The sequence below is a fragment of the Strongyloides ratti genome (assembly GCF_001040885.1).
Source record: "Strongyloides ratti genome assembly S_ratti_ED321, chromosome : 2".
Classification (NCBI taxonomy): Eukaryota; Metazoa; Nematoda; class Chromadorea; order Rhabditida; family Strongyloididae; genus Strongyloides; species Strongyloides ratti.
This window is the reverse complement of record NC_037308.1, coordinates 15458254-15477152: the sequence shown is the minus strand read 5'-3', so window position 1 is coordinate 15477152 and position 18899 is coordinate 15458254. Positions and strand designations below refer to the sequence as shown.

The 18899-nt window shown below is 22.3% G+C and overlaps 9 protein-coding genes across 9 annotated transcripts; 7 read left to right on the top strand and 2 right to left on the bottom strand.

Moving 5' to 3' along the window:
* Nucleotides 1–126: 126 nt before the first annotated feature.
* SRAE_2000490600 (Nematode fatty acid retinoid binding family-containing protein) lies at nucleotides 127–717 on the top strand (the record flags this gene model as incomplete). Its single annotated transcript, XM_024643846.1, has 2 exons — nucleotides 127–223; nucleotides 281–717. The coding sequence occupies 2 exons, from the start codon at nucleotides 127–129 to the stop codon at nucleotides 715–717; spliced, it is 534 nt and encodes a 177-aa protein (XP_024509472.1).
* Nucleotides 718–1818: 1101 nt separating this feature from the next.
* Nucleotides 1819–3015, top strand: SRAE_2000490500 (Astacin-like metalloendopeptidase; the record flags this gene model as incomplete). The annotated part of the gene is made up of 2 exons (XM_024643845.1): nucleotides 1819–1869; nucleotides 1915–3015. The coding sequence occupies 2 exons, from the start codon at nucleotides 1819–1821 to the stop codon at nucleotides 3013–3015; spliced, it is 1152 nt and encodes a 383-aa protein (XP_024509471.1).
* Nucleotides 3016–3126: 111 nt separating this feature from the next.
* Nucleotides 3127–3996, bottom strand: SRAE_2000490400 (Hypothetical protein; the record flags this gene model as incomplete). Its single annotated transcript, XM_024643844.1, has 1 exon — nucleotides 3127–3996. The coding sequence occupies one exon, from the start codon at nucleotides 3994–3996 to the stop codon at nucleotides 3127–3129; it is 870 nt and encodes a 289-aa protein (XP_024509470.1).
* Nucleotides 3997–5165: 1169 nt separating this feature from the next.
* Nucleotides 5166–6527, top strand: SRAE_2000490300 (Aspartic peptidase family and Aspartic peptidase domain-containing protein; the record flags this gene model as incomplete). Its single annotated transcript, XM_024643843.1, has 3 exons — nucleotides 5166–6102; nucleotides 6142–6174; nucleotides 6229–6527. The coding sequence occupies 3 exons, from the start codon at nucleotides 5166–5168 to the stop codon at nucleotides 6525–6527; spliced, it is 1269 nt and encodes a 422-aa protein (XP_024509469.1).
* A 641-nt stretch (nucleotides 6528–7168) lies between these two features.
* On the top strand, nucleotides 7169–8529 carry SRAE_2000490200 (Aspartic peptidase family and Aspartic peptidase domain-containing protein; the record flags this gene model as incomplete). The annotated part of the gene is made up of 3 exons (XM_024643842.1): nucleotides 7169–8105; nucleotides 8145–8177; nucleotides 8231–8529. The coding sequence occupies 3 exons, from the start codon at nucleotides 7169–7171 to the stop codon at nucleotides 8527–8529; spliced, it is 1269 nt and encodes a 422-aa protein (XP_024509468.1).
* A 735-nt stretch (nucleotides 8530–9264) lies between these two features.
* SRAE_2000490110 (Aspartic peptidase family and Aspartic peptidase domain-containing protein) lies at nucleotides 9265–10550 on the top strand (the record flags this gene model as incomplete). The annotated part of the gene is made up of 3 exons (XM_024643840.1): nucleotides 9265–10099; nucleotides 10146–10178; nucleotides 10255–10550. 3 exons carry the CDS (start codon nucleotides 9265–9267, stop codon nucleotides 10548–10550), a joined length of 1164 nt encoding a protein of 387 aa, XP_024509467.1.
* Nucleotides 10551–11351: 801 nt separating this feature from the next.
* On the top strand, nucleotides 11352–12627 carry SRAE_2000490000 (Aspartic peptidase family and Aspartic peptidase domain-containing protein; the record flags this gene model as incomplete). The annotated part of the gene is made up of 3 exons (XM_024643839.1): nucleotides 11352–12186; nucleotides 12229–12261; nucleotides 12332–12627. 3 exons carry the CDS (start codon nucleotides 11352–11354, stop codon nucleotides 12625–12627), a joined length of 1164 nt encoding a protein of 387 aa, XP_024509466.1.
* Nucleotides 12628–13424: 797 nt separating this feature from the next.
* Nucleotides 13425–14702, top strand: SRAE_2000489900 (Aspartic peptidase family and Aspartic peptidase domain-containing protein; the record flags this gene model as incomplete). The annotated part of the gene is made up of 3 exons (XM_024643838.1): nucleotides 13425–14259; nucleotides 14304–14336; nucleotides 14407–14702. The coding sequence occupies 3 exons, from the start codon at nucleotides 13425–13427 to the stop codon at nucleotides 14700–14702; spliced, it is 1164 nt and encodes a 387-aa protein (XP_024509465.1).
* Nucleotides 14703–18382: 3680 nt separating this feature from the next.
* On the bottom strand, nucleotides 18383–18775 carry SRAE_2000489800 (Hypothetical protein; the record flags this gene model as incomplete). The annotated part of the gene is made up of 2 exons (XM_024643837.1): nucleotides 18383–18604; nucleotides 18647–18775. The coding sequence occupies 2 exons, from the start codon at nucleotides 18773–18775 to the stop codon at nucleotides 18383–18385; spliced, it is 351 nt and encodes a 116-aa protein (XP_024509464.1).
* Nucleotides 18776–18899: the final 124 nt, after the last annotated feature.

The following is an 18899-nucleotide window of genomic DNA, read 5'->3' as shown; positions in this document are numbered from 1 at the left end:
TTATTTTAAATATTTACCTTGATCAACGTTGTTTTTAAAATACATATATTTCTACACTGTACCATTTATTTTTAATATTTTTTTGTTTAAAATAATATCATTAAAGTATTTTTATAACATTTTAACATGATTAATATAAGAAAATATATTTTAATATTTGTTTTACTTACTACTATTAATGGAAAAGCAATAATAACAAAAACAGATGGAGAAATAATAGAAGGTAAAGTTTTAAAAAAAAAAGTCAAATTTAACTTTGTTTTTGTACTAAATTTTATAGGAATATTACCAGAAGAAATTTTACAATTTGCCAAAGATATGACACCTAGTGATATAAAAATTCTTACAGAATTAAGTTCAATGAAATATCAATTTGGAAGTCAAAATGAATTGATTGAAGCAATCAAAGAAAAATCACCAGAATTAGCTATAAAAATTGAACATTTAATGCAAGGAATTATGGAAAAGTATAATACTCTTTCAGATGAATCAAAAAATTTTATTAAAGAATTAGGTGAAAAATTAAAAAATTTTAATACACTTTCAACAAAAGTTAATAAAATTGAACAACTTAAAGTTTTTGCTACAAATTTTCTTCCAGCATATAGTAAACTTTCTAATAATGCTAAAGAAGAATTAAAACAAATATTTCCAATGTTTGACTTTTTATCAATAACTTTACCAAAGATTGTTAATATAGACTCAAGTTATGATTAAAAATATTTTTTATTATATTATTATGTTATTTTTTAATAATAAACCATTTACACTGCTAAATAAATTATTTGGTGCTACAAATATTAAAGGTAATTTGTCTTTTAATTTTTGTTTGATTTTAAATTTTTACATTAAATTTGATACTTTCAATAATTCAAAAATCAATTAGTAAAATGTTTCTTGTTATATTGCATTTTACTTTTAGTTTTCATAAAAAAAAAGTGATAAAAATAATTTTTTGTTATAAATATAAAAAAAATACATTTTCTTTTTTAATTATCTTTTTTTTTATAAATATTTTGTAATACAATGCATATATTTTACTATATTTTAATTTATAATTATATCTATATATTCATAATGTAATTTAATTAAATTTAACTATAACCAATCTTGATTAGTTTAAACATTCTTTTTTACTTTTATTTTTAATTTACAACTATATATTAACTGAAATAAATATATATCTTAAAATTTGTATAACAAATAAATTAATAAGTAAAGCAATAGTGATTAGTTTAATTTTAAAAAATATTATAAAATATCATATGTTTGTAATCAGTAGTCTTTTTATAATTTTAAAAAGAAGCTATTTTAAATAATTATTTCTTTTGAAATTATCATTCACCTCATGTGATAAAAAAAATTATTATAAATAATGATTAAAAAATATTAAGATTTTAATCTATTAAGAAATTTTAAGTGATTGGTTAATTATTGATAAAAGCTATTTTTTAAATACTTTTTACAATATAATTAAAATAAATTTAAATTTATTAAAAAAAAATATTAAGAATAAACTTTTGTTAATAACTAAAACAATATAATTTAAAAATTATTATAATTATTTATTAATTTTAACAAAAAAGATTTTATTGTGAAATGATCAGAAAATTTTATAATATTATTACAATAACATCATCAAAGATTAAAAGCAATTTTATTTGATAAAATATTTTTATAATGAATTTTTAATATTACTAAGTAAATACATAAGTTATAAATTTAAATTTTTTATTTAATTATAATTAAACAATTATAATATAAAAATAAAAAATAAAATAAAAATTTATTTTATTTTATTTAAAAGTTTTAATATTCATGATATTATTATATTTAATTGCATTTTATATATTTATTTTTAATTCAATTGTATGGTTTAATTTTTTTTACAATATATAAATATATTTTTTTTAGAATTCATTGTTAGAAAATGATTTTTATAATAATAGAAATAAACGAGCTATATTAAAATACAATAAATATAAATGGACCAAATTACCAATTAAATATTATATTAAACCAGGCTTACAAAGAGATAACATTTATTATGTGATAAAAAATTTTATGTCAGAAACTTGTTTAACATTTATAGAAGATAAAAATTTTAAAAGTGAAGGTTTAATATTTGTTAATAGCAGTAAAAGTTCAACAAAACTTGGTAAAATATCAACACGACGTCCTCATTATATTTATTTAACAATAATGGATAACTTTAAGTCAAATTTAATTGAAACACTAATATTTCGTGCTTTAGGAGTAGACTATGAATTCAATAGACCTGATAGAAATAAATATATAAGAATACATAAAAAATATTTAAATCGAGAATATAAACATAATCTTGATACAATACGTAAAAAAAATGTTTTTACTTATAATCTTCATTATGATTTTAAGTCAAAAATGCAACTTTCAAATAATCAAGTAGCATTTCAAAATAAAACAGTTTTTGAATCTATTAAAAAAATCTATCAAAATACATTAGAGTTTCGTTCATATCCTTCATTTAATGATTTTAAACTTGTAAATTTTCATTACTGTAAAAAAACATGCAACAAAAATGAATTAAAAAGTGAATGTAAAAATTATGGATATCAAAATCCAAAAGACTGTTCTCAATGTAAATGTCCATCATTTTTCAAAGGAATGTATTGTGAAAATTTTAAAAATATTAGTAAAGGTAATTGTGAAACAACTGAATTACTTGCAAAATCATATTATAAAACTTTAAAATTCAGAAGTCATAGTATATGTTCTTATATAATAAAGGCTAGTGTTGGGAAAAAAATTCAAATAAAACTACCAAATGGAACATTGGGAAATCCATATTTATGTAGCTTTGATTTAAATCTTGAAATTATTCTTACAAAAGATAAATCTATTTCTGGTGCAATATTTTGCGATAAGGTTAAGAAAACAATTATTAAATCTGAAGATAATATTATTTTTGTAAAGTGGAAATATTCTAGACATAATGTTACTTATTCTTTACAATATAAACAAATAAAACGATAAATAATTATAGAAATAGTTTAAAAATATATATATACAAAATGTTCTTTATATTGATGTTTTCAATAAAATTTTTTTATCAATAAAAAAAATAAAAATAATTATTATATATTATTAAAAGTAATTATTTAACACATTTCTACTAGAAATTGGTGTATCTGAATATCCAACAGCACCACCAAATAATGATGTTCCTGTTTCATTAAATTTTGTTGGAGATGTATTACAATATATATTTGTATTCCACATTTCACGATAATTAATCCACGATTGAACTCGTGAATTACTTGATTTTATTGATTCATTAAATTGAATTTTTGGTAAAAATTTCTTATCATTAGATATAGACTTTTGTTGGTATACATTTTGTGTAGAAATATAAGGTTTTAATATTGATGTTGAAATGTCCTGATTCAAAGAATAATTCTTTAAACATGTTTTAACATTTTTTGTGTTATGTTTAATTAAAATATCTTCTTTTTTGGATGATTCTTTAAAATTATCTTTGAAAAATAATTTATTAAATTTTGAATCTGTTGTCATAGTAATATTATAATTTTGAATTTTATAACTTTTCATACTTATACAAATGTTATCTGAAAGTTTGTCTTTGATAAGTAAATTTAATAAAGTTATTGTAATTGCAAAAAATATCAAAATAATCACTATTAGTACTATTAATATATATTCAAATGGAAAATATATTGTAAAATTTGATTCATTCCAATTTTTAAAATTTTCAATTATTTTTGTTGTCTTAGTACACCAAAAACATTTTTGTAATTTTTTTTCCAATGCAATAGAAGCTATAAAACATTCACCTTTAAGAATAACATTTATAAAACTAGAATTAATTGAAAGTGACCAAAATGATTGAATTAAATTAGATACATCACAAATAGTTGATATATTGTAAACAGAATTTACTCCTAAAACAGTTGATGATATTGATAAATCATTTTCGGTAATATTTTCAAAATACATACTAAAAAATATTTGATTTTTCTTAAAAAAATTTATATTACATTAAAAAAATTATAAAAAACATACTGAAATTAAATTTTCAATGTTTAGAAAATCAATTCTATTAACAATACTATCATTTGATTTATATAATGTCAATTGAAACTTTGGTTGAAGACAATTTTTATTACTAATACAAATTTTATGCCATTCTAAAAAATTAATATATCCTTTTATCCAAAATGTATTTTCTTCTTCACTTTTTGATGCCAATAAAAGTAAAAAAAAATAAGATGCAAAAAATATATATGAAGTATAGAAAATTAAAAGTTTCATTTATAGATATTGTTATAAAATATTTTATTAATAAAGTTTTTAAATACTTTATTAACAATAATAACAATGCTACTTGTTCCGGTGAAACAATTTGTTTGTTAACAAAATGAATTGTTAGAAATTGTGCTAAAAAATTTTAAAGAAACTATTTGTCATATAAAAGATTATTAATATTTATTAAAATTATTATGTTTACACAAAAACAATTACTTAAAAAGAAATTTTTAATTTTAATTTCTGGATTTTAAATTAAATATATATAAACTTAATTATAAAAAAGATTTATTAAAAAACATTTTATAAAATTTTTTTTAATTAACTATAAAAAAAAATTGAATTATATACATAATAACTCATATTGTTTTAAAAAGTATCTAAATTTTATTATATTTAAAAAAGAACTTTTATTATCTGTTAGTTTTTCAATATAATTTACTTGAGGTAAATGTTTTGTTATAATGATAAATTTATTCATGTTTAAATCATAAATTTAAAATATTTTATTAAAATAAGAAAAAAACAAATAAATTATTTTATTTTAATAAAATAAACTTGATTGATAAAATTTTAATTAGTTGACATATTAATATAAAATGATACTATAGATTAATTCATTTTTTATTATTATTCTAAAAATATGTTATATTTATAATTATGCATACATTTTTATCAGTTTTTTTTTATTATTATATAAGATTTTTAAAAATTATCAATAATTTGTAAACAAAATTTTAAATAGAAAATTTCTTATCATTATTAAATCAAACAATTCATCCTGTTTCTACAATATAAAATTTTTAAAAATTTGTCCTTATACTTATTAGTGATTTTGATAAGTACTAGAATTTTTAATTATGAAGCATATTGTCATTTTATTTGCCCTTATTTCTTTTACTTTAGCAGCAGTTTTTCAACACAACATTCATAAAATTGAATCAAGACGAAAACGTCTTATAAAAGCAGGAAAATGGCAAGAGTATTTGAAATACAAAGATTTTATGAGACATAGTGCTAAAGCAAAAATTTTAACTTCTATTTCACAAAGTGTTAATGATTATGATGATATGGAATATCTAGGAAATATAACAATTGGAACACCTGGACAGTTATTTATGGTTGTTCTTGATACAGGATCATCAAATCTTTGGATTCCGGATAAAACATGTGGACAGGGTGGTTCTACAGACTGTCCACCATATTGCTCTAATGCAGCATTATGTCCATTTCTTTGTGATCCAGTTTGTTGTAATAAAAACAAACAAGCAAAGTCAATTTGTGATGGAAAACATAAATTTGATTCTTCAAAATCAATAACATATGTCGAAAACGGTACGAAATGGCAAATTAAATATGGACTTGGAGGTGCTGATGGATTCTTAGGACAAGATACAGTTACTTTTATTGGTACGAATGCTAAACTTAGAATTCCAAAAACAGTATTTGGTCAAGCTGAACATTTATCTGATGATTTTAAGAATGATCCATCTGATGGTATTCTTGGTCTTGCTTTTCCTTCTATTTCAGTTGATGGTGTTATGCCGCCTATATTTGTTGCTAATAGACAAGGACTTCTTGATAAACCTGTTTTTACAGTTTATCTTAAACATGATGGAGCAGTTGTTGGACAACTAGGAGGAGTTTATACATATGGAGGAATTGATACAATTAATTGTGGTCCAATCATTGCTTATCAACAATTAACTTCTGCTACCTATTGGGAATTTAAAATGGATTCGATTTCTTTAGGATCTGCTTCTTTTAATAATGGATGGAATGTTATTTCAGATACCGGTACTTTTAAATTATATATAATTTCTAATTAATTTTTAGGTACATCACTTTTGGCTGCTCCAAAAATGATAGGTAACATTATTTAGAATAATTATTTTAATTTTTATTATAAAAATATTTTTTAAGCTGAGGCAATTGCTAGTGCTGCAGGAGCTGTATATAATGAAGAGTACCAAAAGGGTATAATTAATTGTGCAACAAGTCTTCCAGACTTAAATTTAGTTATTGGTTCCAAAACATATTCAATCAAAGGTGATAAACTTATTGATGACGTAGGATTGGGTAATGGCCAATGTATGTTTGGAATGTTTGGTATGGATATTGGTATGGGACTTTCATTTATTCTTGGAGATCCTTTTATTCAAAGTTACTGTAATATTTATGATTTTGGAAATCAAAGAATTGGTTTTGCTTTACCAAAATAAAAAAAAATTTATAAAGTAATTATTTTATAGAAAATAAATTACTTAAAATGATTTCATAAATGTTTTAATAATATTTGTTCATTTTTTTTTATTTTTATCAATTTATTTATATATTTCAAATATATTAAAATATCTTTTTTTCATATTAATATGTAATAAAAAATTAAAATATATTTGAAAAATTCTTTTTAATTAAAAATTTATCACTAATTTTAAATTATATATAGATATTACATTTTCTATGACATATATTGCTAGCATAGTAATATTTAATTACAGGATCACAAAACCAATTAATGCAATTATTATAATATATTAATTTAATTAAAATTTAAAGTAAAACATATAATTTTGATAAAAAAGTTTTTATAAAAGTAATCTACTTTATTATTTTAAAATTAAAATCTTAATATGTCTAAACAAATATTCTTATCTCTTTTTTATCAAAATTTTTCTAAATCTTTTAGTACAAAAGGATTTAAAAAAATATAATTCTATCATTAAATTATCAACAAAATATAAAAAAAAATTTCTTATCATTATACTTTTAATAATTTATCCGGTTTCTACAATATAAAAATTCTGTTTCTTATGTTCTTTATATTCATTAAATCTTTAGGTAAACAGTAGAAATTTGGACTATGAAATATATTGTCATTTTATTTGCCCTTATTTCTTTTACTTTAGCAGCAGTTTTTCAACACAACATTTATAAAATTGAATCAAGACGCAAACGTCTTATAAAAGCAGGAAAATGGCAAGAGTATTTGAAATACAAAAATTTTATGAGACATAGTGCTAAAGCAAAAATTTTAGCTTCTGTTTCACAAAATGTTAATGATTATGATGATATGGAATATCTAGGAAATATAACAATTGGAACACCTGGACAGATATTTTTGGTTGTTCTTGATACAGGATCATCAAATCTTTGGATTCCAGATTTAACATGTGGACGAGGAGGTTCTACAGACTGTGGATCATATTGTTCTAATGCTTTGCTTTGCCAATTTCTTTGTGATCCAGTTTGTTGCAATAAAAATAAAGAAGTTAAGTCAAACTGTGATGGAAAACATAAATTTGAATCTTCAAAATCATCAACTTATGTTAAAAATGGCAAAAGATGGTCAATCACTTATGGAAGTGGAAATGCAGATGGATTCTTAGGACAAGATACAGTTACTTTTATTGGTACGAGAGCTAGACTTACTATTCCAAGAACAGTATTTGGTCAAGCTGAACATTTATCTGATGATTTTAAGAATGATCCAGCTGATGGTATTCTTGGCCTTGCTTTTCCTTCGATTTCAGTTGATGGTGTTGTTCCACCTCTTTTTGTTGCCAATAAACAAGGACTTCTTGATAAACCTGTTTTTACAGTTTATCTTAAACATGATGGAGCAGTTGTTGGACAACTAGGGGGAGTTTATACATATGGAGGAATTGATACAATTAATTGTGGTCCAATCATTGCTTATCAGCGATTGACTTCTGCTACATATTGGGAATTTAAAATGGATTCTATTACATTCGGATCTGCTTCTTTTAGAAATGGATGGAATGTTATTTCAGATACCGGTACTTTTAATTTATATATAATTTCTAATTAATTTTTAGGTACATCACTTTTGGCTGCTCCAACAACTATAGGTAACTTTATTTACAATAGTTATTTTAATTTTAATAACTAAAAAATTTTTAAGCTGATGCAATTGCTAGTGCTGCAGGAGCTATATATGCCAGTGATTATGGTGCTTACATGTTAAACTGTTCAATGACAATTCCAGACTTAAATTTAGTTATTGGTTCTAAAACATATTCAATCAAAGGTGATAAACTTATTGATGACGTAGGATTGGGTAATGGCCAATGTATGTTTGGAATGTTTGGTATGGATATTGGTATGGGACTTTCATTTATTCTTGGAGATCCTTTCATTGAAAGTTACTGTAATATTTATGATTTTGGAAATCAAAGAATTGGTTTTGCTTTACCAAAGTAAAATAATTTGTAAAATGTTTGTCTTAAAAACATTTATATTTTGCTAGAAAATTTTTTTGTGCTTTTTTTGAATTAAATTGATAAATATTTTAAATGTTCTTGATAAATTAAATATTTTCGTTAATTTTTAATACCAATTGACATTTTTTTTGATTATAAAATTTTTCCAATATTAATTATTAAATTTTTTGTTTTATTTACAAAAAAATGTTAACATTTTCTCCTTTTTAAAATAAAAAAAAAGAGCTAGCAAAAAAAATTTTAGTTTTTGATGTAGTAAAAATGAAATTAAAAAATAAACCTTTTTATTAGTTTAATTTGTTTCATTTACTAAATTGTAAAATGGTTCAAATTTTAAATTAAATTATTTTATATACTTGAAATATTATATCTTAAAAAACATTAAAAAGATTACAATTTTTAAAAAAAGTGGAACTAATATATGATGTATGTTAAAGAATTATTATTGTTATTTTAAAAAAAGAAATATTTAAAATAAAATAAATATTCTTATCAGTTTCATTTAATTTAAAATATTTTTTTGTATGTACTATTCGAAAAGATTTTAAATAATTATACATATATACTTTGTATTTATCAACGAAAATAGGATAATATATTTCTTATCATTATATAAAAAAAACTATCTATCAGTTTTTGAAAGTATAAAATGTGCGAATGATATGTTTTTACAAAATAAATTTAATATTTTGAAAATTAGTAAAATATTTTTATTATGAAGTTATTTCTCACTTTTTTAACTTTAATTTCTATTACACTTGCAGTAGTATTTGAACATCAACTCTTCAAAGTTGAATCTAAACGTAAACGTTTAATAAGACAAGGAAAATGGAAGGAATATATAAAACATAAAAATTTTATGGAACATAATTTTAAAAATCAAGTTTTAGCTTCTGTTTCTGAAAGTGTTAATGATTATTATGATATAGAATATCTAGGAAATATATCAATTGGAACTCCATCACAATATTTTTCTGTTCTTTTTGATACTGGATCATCAAATTTTTGGATTCCAGATATTACGTGTACTGAGTGTAAAGGAAAACATCAATTTAATCCCTCAGAATCAAAAACTTACATTAGAACTGGAAAATTTTTTACCATAACATATAGAAGTGGATCTGTTTCTGGAATACTTGGACAAGATACAGTAGCTTTTGTTGGAGACAATAAACAACTTTCTATTCCTAACACAACTTTTGGACGAGCTCATTATATTTCTTGGATATTTAAAGATGATTCAAGTGATGGTATTCTTGGTCTTGCTTTTCCTTCTATTTCTATTGATGGTATACTTCCACCAACGTTTAATGCTCAAAAACAAGGTCTTCTTGACAAACCTATTTTTACGGCATATCTTCAACATATACAACCTGCTAATGGAAAACCAGGAGGTTCTTTTACTTTTGGAGATGTTGATACGAAGAATTGTGGACCAATTATTGCATATGAGAAGCTTTCTTCTTCTACTTATTGGGCATTTAAAGTGAATAGTATTTCTATTGGATGTTTTAAAATGTCAAAAGTATTTAATGCAATATCTGATACTGGTATTTTTTTTCTATTATTTTTATTGATCTAATGTTTTACTTACAGCCAGGGGATTTTTGGGTTTTCCACAATTTATAGGTAATAATTATATAAATTATACTATATAAATATTTTTATTTTATAATTTTCATAGTTTTATTTTATTTTATTTTAGTTGATAGAATTGCTGGGATTATTGGAGCAAAATTCAATGATAAATATGGAATTTATACAATAAATTGTCTACGCAAATTTCCAGATTTGAATTTAATTATTGGACAACATACTTATACCATAAAATCTAATAAACTTGTTGATGACATGGATCTAGGAGGAGGCATGTGCATGATGGGAATGTTTGGTGTATCAGGTATGGGAATTCAAGTTGTTCTTGGAGATTCATTTATTCAAAGTTATTGTAATATTTACGATTTTGGAAATAATCAAATTGGTTTTGCTTTACCAAAATAAGAAAATCGATTGTTTTTTGAATTTAAAAACAACTTATTTACTTCAATATATTATTAGTATTTTATTTACAATAAACTGATAAATCTTTTTAATATATAGAACTTTTATTTTAATTTTTTAATACTAATATATATATATATTATAATTATTTTTGAGGAAGAAAGTTGAAAAATAAATTCATTTCTATTTTAATATTATGTGTATGTTATAATGTAAAACAATTTCTTATTTTTTAAAAATTGTTTGAAATAACATGAAATTAAAACAATTGGAATCCGACTATATAATAAGAATAAAATTATAAAGATTTTTGTTTATGCTATTTATTTAAAAATTAAACATATATTTAGAAAATATACTCTAAAACTTTTGATTATTTCATATCTAAAACTTAAAAAACATTCAAATTTCTAAAGTGATTGATTTTTAACATTGAAATTTTTATTATCAAACAGTATTAATTTAATTTTTAGTTATCTAAAAAAGTGATATCATTAGAATGCACGATGACTAATTTTTAAAAAAAAATTTTTAATCTTTTTTAAAAAGGATATATTTTACATTAAATAAATATTCTTATCAGTTTTATTTAAGTTAAAATTTTTTATGTATTAATATAAAAGATTTCAAATATTTTTTATATACATATATACTTTGTATTTATCAAAAAAAAAAAATTTCTAGTTTTGTTATCATTGTAAAAAAAAATTATCTATCAGTTTTTGAAAGTATAAAATGTGCGAATGATATGTTTTTACAAAATAAATTTAACATTTTGAAAATTAGTAAAATATTCTAATTATGAAGTTATTCCTTACTTTTTTTACTTTCATCTCTATTACACTTGCAGTAGTATTTGAACATCAACTCTTTAAAGTTGAATCTAAACGTAAACGTTTAATTAGACAAGGAAAATGGAAGGAATATATGAAACAAAAAAATTTTATGAGACATAATTTTAAAAATCAAGTTTTAGCTTCTGTTTCTGAAAGTGTTAATGATTATGATGATGTAGAATATCTAGGAAATATATCAATTGGAACTCCATCACAATATTTTTCTGTTCTTTTTGATACTGGATCATCAAATCTTTGGATTCCAGGAAATGCATGTGAAGAGTGTCTTGAAAAACATCAATTTAATCCCTCAGAATCAAAAACTTACATTAGAACTGGAAAGATGTTTAACATAAATTATGGTTATGCATCTGTTTCTGGAATACTTGGACAAGATACTGTAGCATTTGTTGGAAACAATGGAAAACTTTCTATTCCTAACACAATTTTTGGACGAGCTCATAACATTTCTTGGCTATTTAAGGATGATATACTAGATGGTATTCTTGGTCTTGCTTTTCCTTCTATTTCAATTGATGGTATACTTCCACCAATGTTTAATGCTCAAAAACAAGGTCTTCTTAACAAACCTATTTTTACGGCATATCTTCAACATATACAACCTGCTAATGGAGAACTAGGAGGTTCTTTAACCTTTGGAGATATTGATACGAAGAATTGTGGACCAGTAATTGCATATGAAAAACTTTATTCTTCAACTTATTGGGCATTTAAGCTAAATAAAATTTCTCTTGGATCTTTTAATATTTCAAAAGTTTTTAATGCAATATCTGATACAGGTTTTTTTTAATGTTTTTTTTTATCTAATTATTTGCTTTTAGCTATAGGAATTTTGGGTCTTCCACAATATTTAGGTAATAATTATATAAATTATACTATACAAATATTTTTGTTTTAAATATTTAAACTTTTATTTTCTTTTAGTTGATGGTATTGCTAAGACTATTGGAGCAAAATTCAATGATGAATATAAAATTTACACTGTAAAATGCTCACAAACATTTCCAGATTTGAATTTAACTATTGGACAACATACATATTCCATAAAATCTAATAAACTTGTTGTTGACATGGATTTAGGAGACAACCTGTGCATGGTGGGAATGTTTAGTGTATCAGGTATGGGAATTCAAGTTATTCTTGGAAATTCATTCATTCAAAGTTATTGTAATATTTACGATTTTGGAAATAATCAAATTGGTTTTGCTATACCAAAATAAGAAAATCGATTGTTTTTTGAATTTAAAAACAACTTATTTACTTTAATATATTATTAGTATTTTATTTACAATAAACAGATAAATCTTTTAAATATATAGTAAAAGATTTAACTTTTTTTTTAATTTTTTAATACTAATATGTATATTAAAATTATTTTTGATGAAGAACATTAAAAAATAAATTCATTTCTATTTTATTATTGTGTATGTTATAATGTAAAAAAATATCTTATTTTTTAAAAATTTTTTGAAATAACATGAAATAAAAACAATTGAAATACAACTAAATAATTAAAAAAAAGTAAAATTATAAAAAAATTTTGTTTATGTTAATTATTTTTAAAATTAAACATATATTTAGAAAATATACTCTAAAAGTTAAAAAACGTACTAATTTCTAAAGTGATTCATTTTAATATTGAAATATTTACTTATCAAACAGTATGAATTTAATTTTTAGTTATCTAGAAAGTATGATATACATAAATATGTATAATAATTAATTTTTTTAAAAAATAATATTTTTTAATTACTTCAAAAGAGGATATATTTTTTACTAAACAAATATTCTTATCAGTTTTTTTTTAGTTAAAAATTTTTTTTGTATATATTATCACCAAAGATTTTTAATTCTTATATATATATATACTTTTTATTTTTCAACGAAAATAGGATACTATACTTCTTATCATTAAATTATAAAAACTATCTATCAGTTTTTAAAAGTATAAAATGCATAAAAGAAATATTTTTACAAATAAATTTAAGTTTTTGATAATTAGTTAAATATTCTAATTATGAAGGTATTTCTTACTTTTTTTACTTTAATTTCTATTACATTTGCGGTAGTGTTTGAACATCAACTTTTAAGAGTTGAATCTAAACGTAAACGTTTAATAAGAGAAGGAAAATGGAAAGAATATATGAAACAAAAAAATTTAATGCAACTTAATTATAAAGATCAAATTTTAAATTCTGTTTCTCAACTTGTTAACGATTACGATGATATGGCTTATTTTGGAAATATATCAATTGGAACGCCACCACAATATTTTTCTCTTATTCTTGATACTGGATCTTCAAATCTTTGGATTCCAGATATTACATGTACTGAGTGTAACAGAAAACATAAATTTAATTCTTCAAAATCAACATCTTACATTAAAAATGGAAGAAAATTTGGAATTGGTTATGGAAGTGGATCTGCTTTTGGATTCCTTGGAGAAGATACTATAGCTTTTGTTGGAGATAATGGACAATTTTCTATACCAAAAACAACTTTTGCACAAGCTCAGAGAATTTCTCAGAATCTTAACCAAAATCCTGGTGATGGTATTCTTGGTCTTGCCTTTCCCGCTATTTCTGTTGATGGTGTTCTTCCACCAATATTTAATGCTCAAAAGCAAGGTCTTCTTGACAAACCTATTTTTACAGTATATCTTCAGCATAAAGGACTTGTTTATGGAAAACCAGGTGGTACTTATACCTATGGAGATATTGACACAAAAAATTGTGGACCAGTAATTGCTTATGAAAAGCTTTCTTCTTCTACTTACTGGATATTTAGAGTAACTAGTTTTTCTATTGGATCTTTCCAGAATTCAAAAAAATATGTTACAATATCTGATACTGGTATTTTTTTCATTTCTTTTATTGATATAATTTCTCAATTTTAGGTACATCACTTTTGGGTCTTCCACAATTTATAGGTAATAATTATATAAATTACATTACAAAAATATTTTTATTTTAAACAATGTAATTTTTTTTTTCTTTTAGTTGATGGTATTGCTAAGACAATCGGAGCAGAATTCCATAGAGGATATGGAATGTACACAATAAAATGTTCACAAACTTTTCCAGATTTAAATTTAACTATTGGACAACATACTTATTCCATCAAATATGATAAACTTGTTGATCATACTGGTGTGGGAGGAAATATGTGTATTGTGGGAATGTTTGGTATATCAGGAATGGGTATTCAAGTTATTCTTGGAGATCCATTCATTCAAAGTTATTGTAATATTTACGATTTTGGAAATAAACAAATTGGTTTTGCTTTACCAAAATAATCTTAAAGATACAAATTATTTCATCAATTTTTAGTTAATGTTTTTTAATATTTTTATTCTTCTATATCGGTTTGAGATTGCACTTTTTTTACATTACTAAAAATAAATCATAAAAATGTTTTATTTTTTAACAAATATTTTTTTTTAACATTTTTTATATTGTTAAAAAATTACAGTATTTTATTTGTATTACTGTAACATTTAAAAAAAATTAACTTTTAAAAAGCAGTATTTTAATTTTTCAGAAAACTATTAATCAATCAGATGAAAATAGACTTATTCAAGAACAAATTATAAATGATTATGAAAATACTAAAGAAACAATAAAAACTTTAAAGAAAATTGAAAACAAAATTATTCAAGAAACAAATAGCAATAGTTTGCTAGTTGTTAAAAACACAATTATTCAAAATAACAAAAAAATGAAACGACTTTTGAATTTAAAAGTGCTATGGAAAATTCTGAATTATATGAAGGTGATATTATGCCTACCAGTAGTCAATCAAAACATATTATTGATGTAGCTGAATCAATTGCAGCAAAAAAACATTGATATTTCTACAATAATAAAATATGACAATAAAAGAAATAAAAGTAAGATTACAACATTAAGAAGACATAAATGGAGATTTCTTATAAAATATTATGTAGATGATTTTGTTTCTGAAAGTTTGGTTGACAAAAGAAATAAAAATAATTGAAGAGGAAACATGTGTTAAATTTACCAAAAGTAATAATTGGTTCAAGTATCACCAACTTGATTTTCAATATGAGTACTAAAAAAAAACTTTTTTTTTGAATTTTTCAATAAAAGTATACTCATCTGATAGTCCTTGAAAAATTATGAATTTTAAATATAATCAAGGCTATATCAGAAACAAATCTTGAGAAGTTGTGATAAGTTAAACTTAGAGGCGAAACTGGGGAATATTTTTTGAAAAAATCCGACTTCTATGATGAAGTTAAAAATATTAAAATTAGAATAAATATTCTAGATCAGATTTTTGCGAGAAGTCGTTTAAACCTAGTCTCGTCTTCATAGGGCTTCTTAATCTCAAGATATGATGTAAAATGTATCTTGAAAAAGTTTCAAGTCTGAAACTCATAACTCAAGTATATGAGCACCTAGAAGCATGAGACTTAATGCGCTGGGCTTGTTGAAACATTTGAGCTATAGTCTACGTTAAAAATATTTTTTAATATTCAACCGTTCTTGAGATATATTGTTTGGTATTATTGCGCGCTCAATTTATTGTCATCATTTTTTATATCTTACTAACTGTTGAAGATATAAAAATGGTTTGAACGTGAACCCTATATGAAAACTGATTATTAGTTGATTCCAGAAATTTTTTTGTTAATATCTGAATTTTGAAGCGAGATACAGTGAAAGGCGGAAAATTTTTCTAAATATTCATTGTTCCAAACATTACAATAACTCAGCTGAAACTTATCAGATTACCGTGAGACTAATTTCATTCGATTCCTCATAAAAAATTAGCTTAAAAAAAATTGTTCCTAAACAAATATCTCCAAAATTTTCCAAGATTCATAGTTGGTTCAAATATTTCCAACTTGACCTTCAGCATAATTACTAAAAAAATAACTTTTTTTGGAATTTAAAAGTGAAACTATACTCATCTGATAGCCCTTGAAAAATGATAAATTTTAAATATAATCAAGGCTATATCAGAAGCAAAACTTGAGGAGTTATGATGAGTCAAAGTTAGAGGCGAAAGCGGGGAATATTTTTTGAAAAAAAATGACTTCTATGATTAAATAAAAAATATTAAAATTAAACAGACTATTCTAGATCATTTTTTTGCGAGAATTCGATTAAACATAGTCTCATCTTTGTATCTCTACTTGATCTCAAGATATGGTGAAAAATGTATCTTGAAAAAGTTTTAAGTATGAAACTCATAATTCAAGTAAATGAGCTCCTAGAAACATGAAACCAGATGCGCTAGGCTTCTTAAGATATTTGAGCTACAGTCTACGTTGAAAATTTTTTCTGAAATTTAATTGTTCTTGAGATACATTGTTGGGTATTTTTGCGCGCTTAATTCTTTTGTCATCATTTTTTATATCTTACTAACTGTTGGTGATATAAAAATTTTTTGAACGTAGACCCTAAATGAAAATTGAATAGTAGCTGATTCCAGAAATTCGTTTGTTAATACCTGTATTTTGAAGCGAGATACAACAAAAGGCGGAAATTTTTTCTAAATATTCATTGTCGCCAACATTACAATAACTCAGCTGAAACTTGTCAGATTACCGTGAGACTAGTTTCATTCGATTTCTTTTTAAAAGTTGGTCTATAAAAGTTGTTTCTAAACAAATATCTCCAAAATTTGTCAAGATTCATAGTTGTTCCAAATATTTCCAACTTGACCTTCAGCATAATTACTAAAAAAATAACTTTTTTTGAAATTCCAAAATGAAACTATACTCATCTGATAGTCCTTGGAAAATCATGAATTTTAAATATAATCAAGGTTATATCAGAAACAAAACTTGAGGAGTTGTGATGAGTCAAAGTTAGAGGCGAAAATGGGGAATATTTTTTGAACAAAAATGACTTCTATGATGAAATAAAAAATATTAAAATTAAACAAACTATTCTAGATCAGATTTTTGCGAGAAGTCGATTAAACCTAGTCTCATTTTTGTACCTTTTCTCGATCTCAAGATATGAGGCAAAATGTATCTTGAAAAAGTTTCAAGTCTGAAACTCATAACTCAAGTAAATGAGCTCTTAGAAGTACAAGACTAGATGCGCTAAGCATCTTAAGACATTTGAGCTATAGTCTACGTTGAAAATATTTTCTAAATTTCTATCGTTCTCGAGATACATTGTTGGGTATTTTTGCGCGCTTAATTCATTGTCATCATTTTTTATATCTTACTAACTGTTGGTGATATAAAAATTTTTTGAATGTAGACCCTAAATGAAAATTAAATAGTAGTTGATTCCAGAAATTGGTTTATTTATATCATAATTTTGAAGCAAGATATAGCACAAGGCATAAATTTTTCTAAATATTCATTGTTTCTGATTTATTTATATATTAACTTTAAATTACCATGAAAAAAATAGAACTAATTCACTTTTATTGTTTATCAAATCTCAGTCATGAATAAATTTTTTTTTTTAGAAAAATTTATAAATTGATTAAAAAAATTCAATTTATACGTTGACTTTTAATAACTTTTATGTACTTTTTCTTGTAATTGAAATATTTTTATAATAATTTACTAGCTAAATATTATATTTTTTTATTCTTCTCATTCTTTTACTATATTTTTAACTTTAATATAATATTTTTGTATGATAACATAATAATATTTTGAAACTTATCTTTTATTACGTTAAATTGTATTATCAATTTTATTATATTATGAATGGTACACTTTTTATGATTTTTTTCATGTAAAACATCACAAATTACTTATAAATAAAGAATTAATTTATATTTTAAAATTATTTTTATATATATTTTTAATTAATATTTTAATTATGAAAAGTAATATAAAAATTTTTTCTCGTTTATTTACTCATAATTAAGATTATACATAAATAAAGTTAATTTTTTTAATTATTAAAAATATCAATTTTATATAAAAATGTTATATATTCTGAAAAATATTTTTTTAAACAGCCTAATATTTTTAATTCAATTAGTAAAAACACTATTTAAAATATCTATTTCTTCATCAGAATTTCCAATTATATCTTTTGTTAAAGTTTTGACATAGAATTCATTTCTATTTTCATCATTTATATTATCTATTAAATTGTTTTGAACATTAACTACTTCATTTAATAATGAATATTTTGAAACGTGAACTTTTAAATCACAACATCCACAAAATCCTTTTCCACAACATCGTTTTCTCTATAAATAACTAATTTTGACATATTATCTTAAATGATTTACCTGAATTCGTTCATAATTTCTGTTATAGCATAATCCTTGACAACCTTCGGAACATAAATTTTCAGAGTTTTTATTTTCTATTAAAGATTTTATTGTTTCGTGACAACTAAATTCTTCGTTAGATAACATTAAAAAGAGGATTAATAATAAATATTTCATTTCTAATATTTATTTCGTTTTATTTCTCTCTATTTATTTATCTTTTTTTTTTAAAAAAAAGCAATTTTAAACTTTAATATGAAATAAAATATAT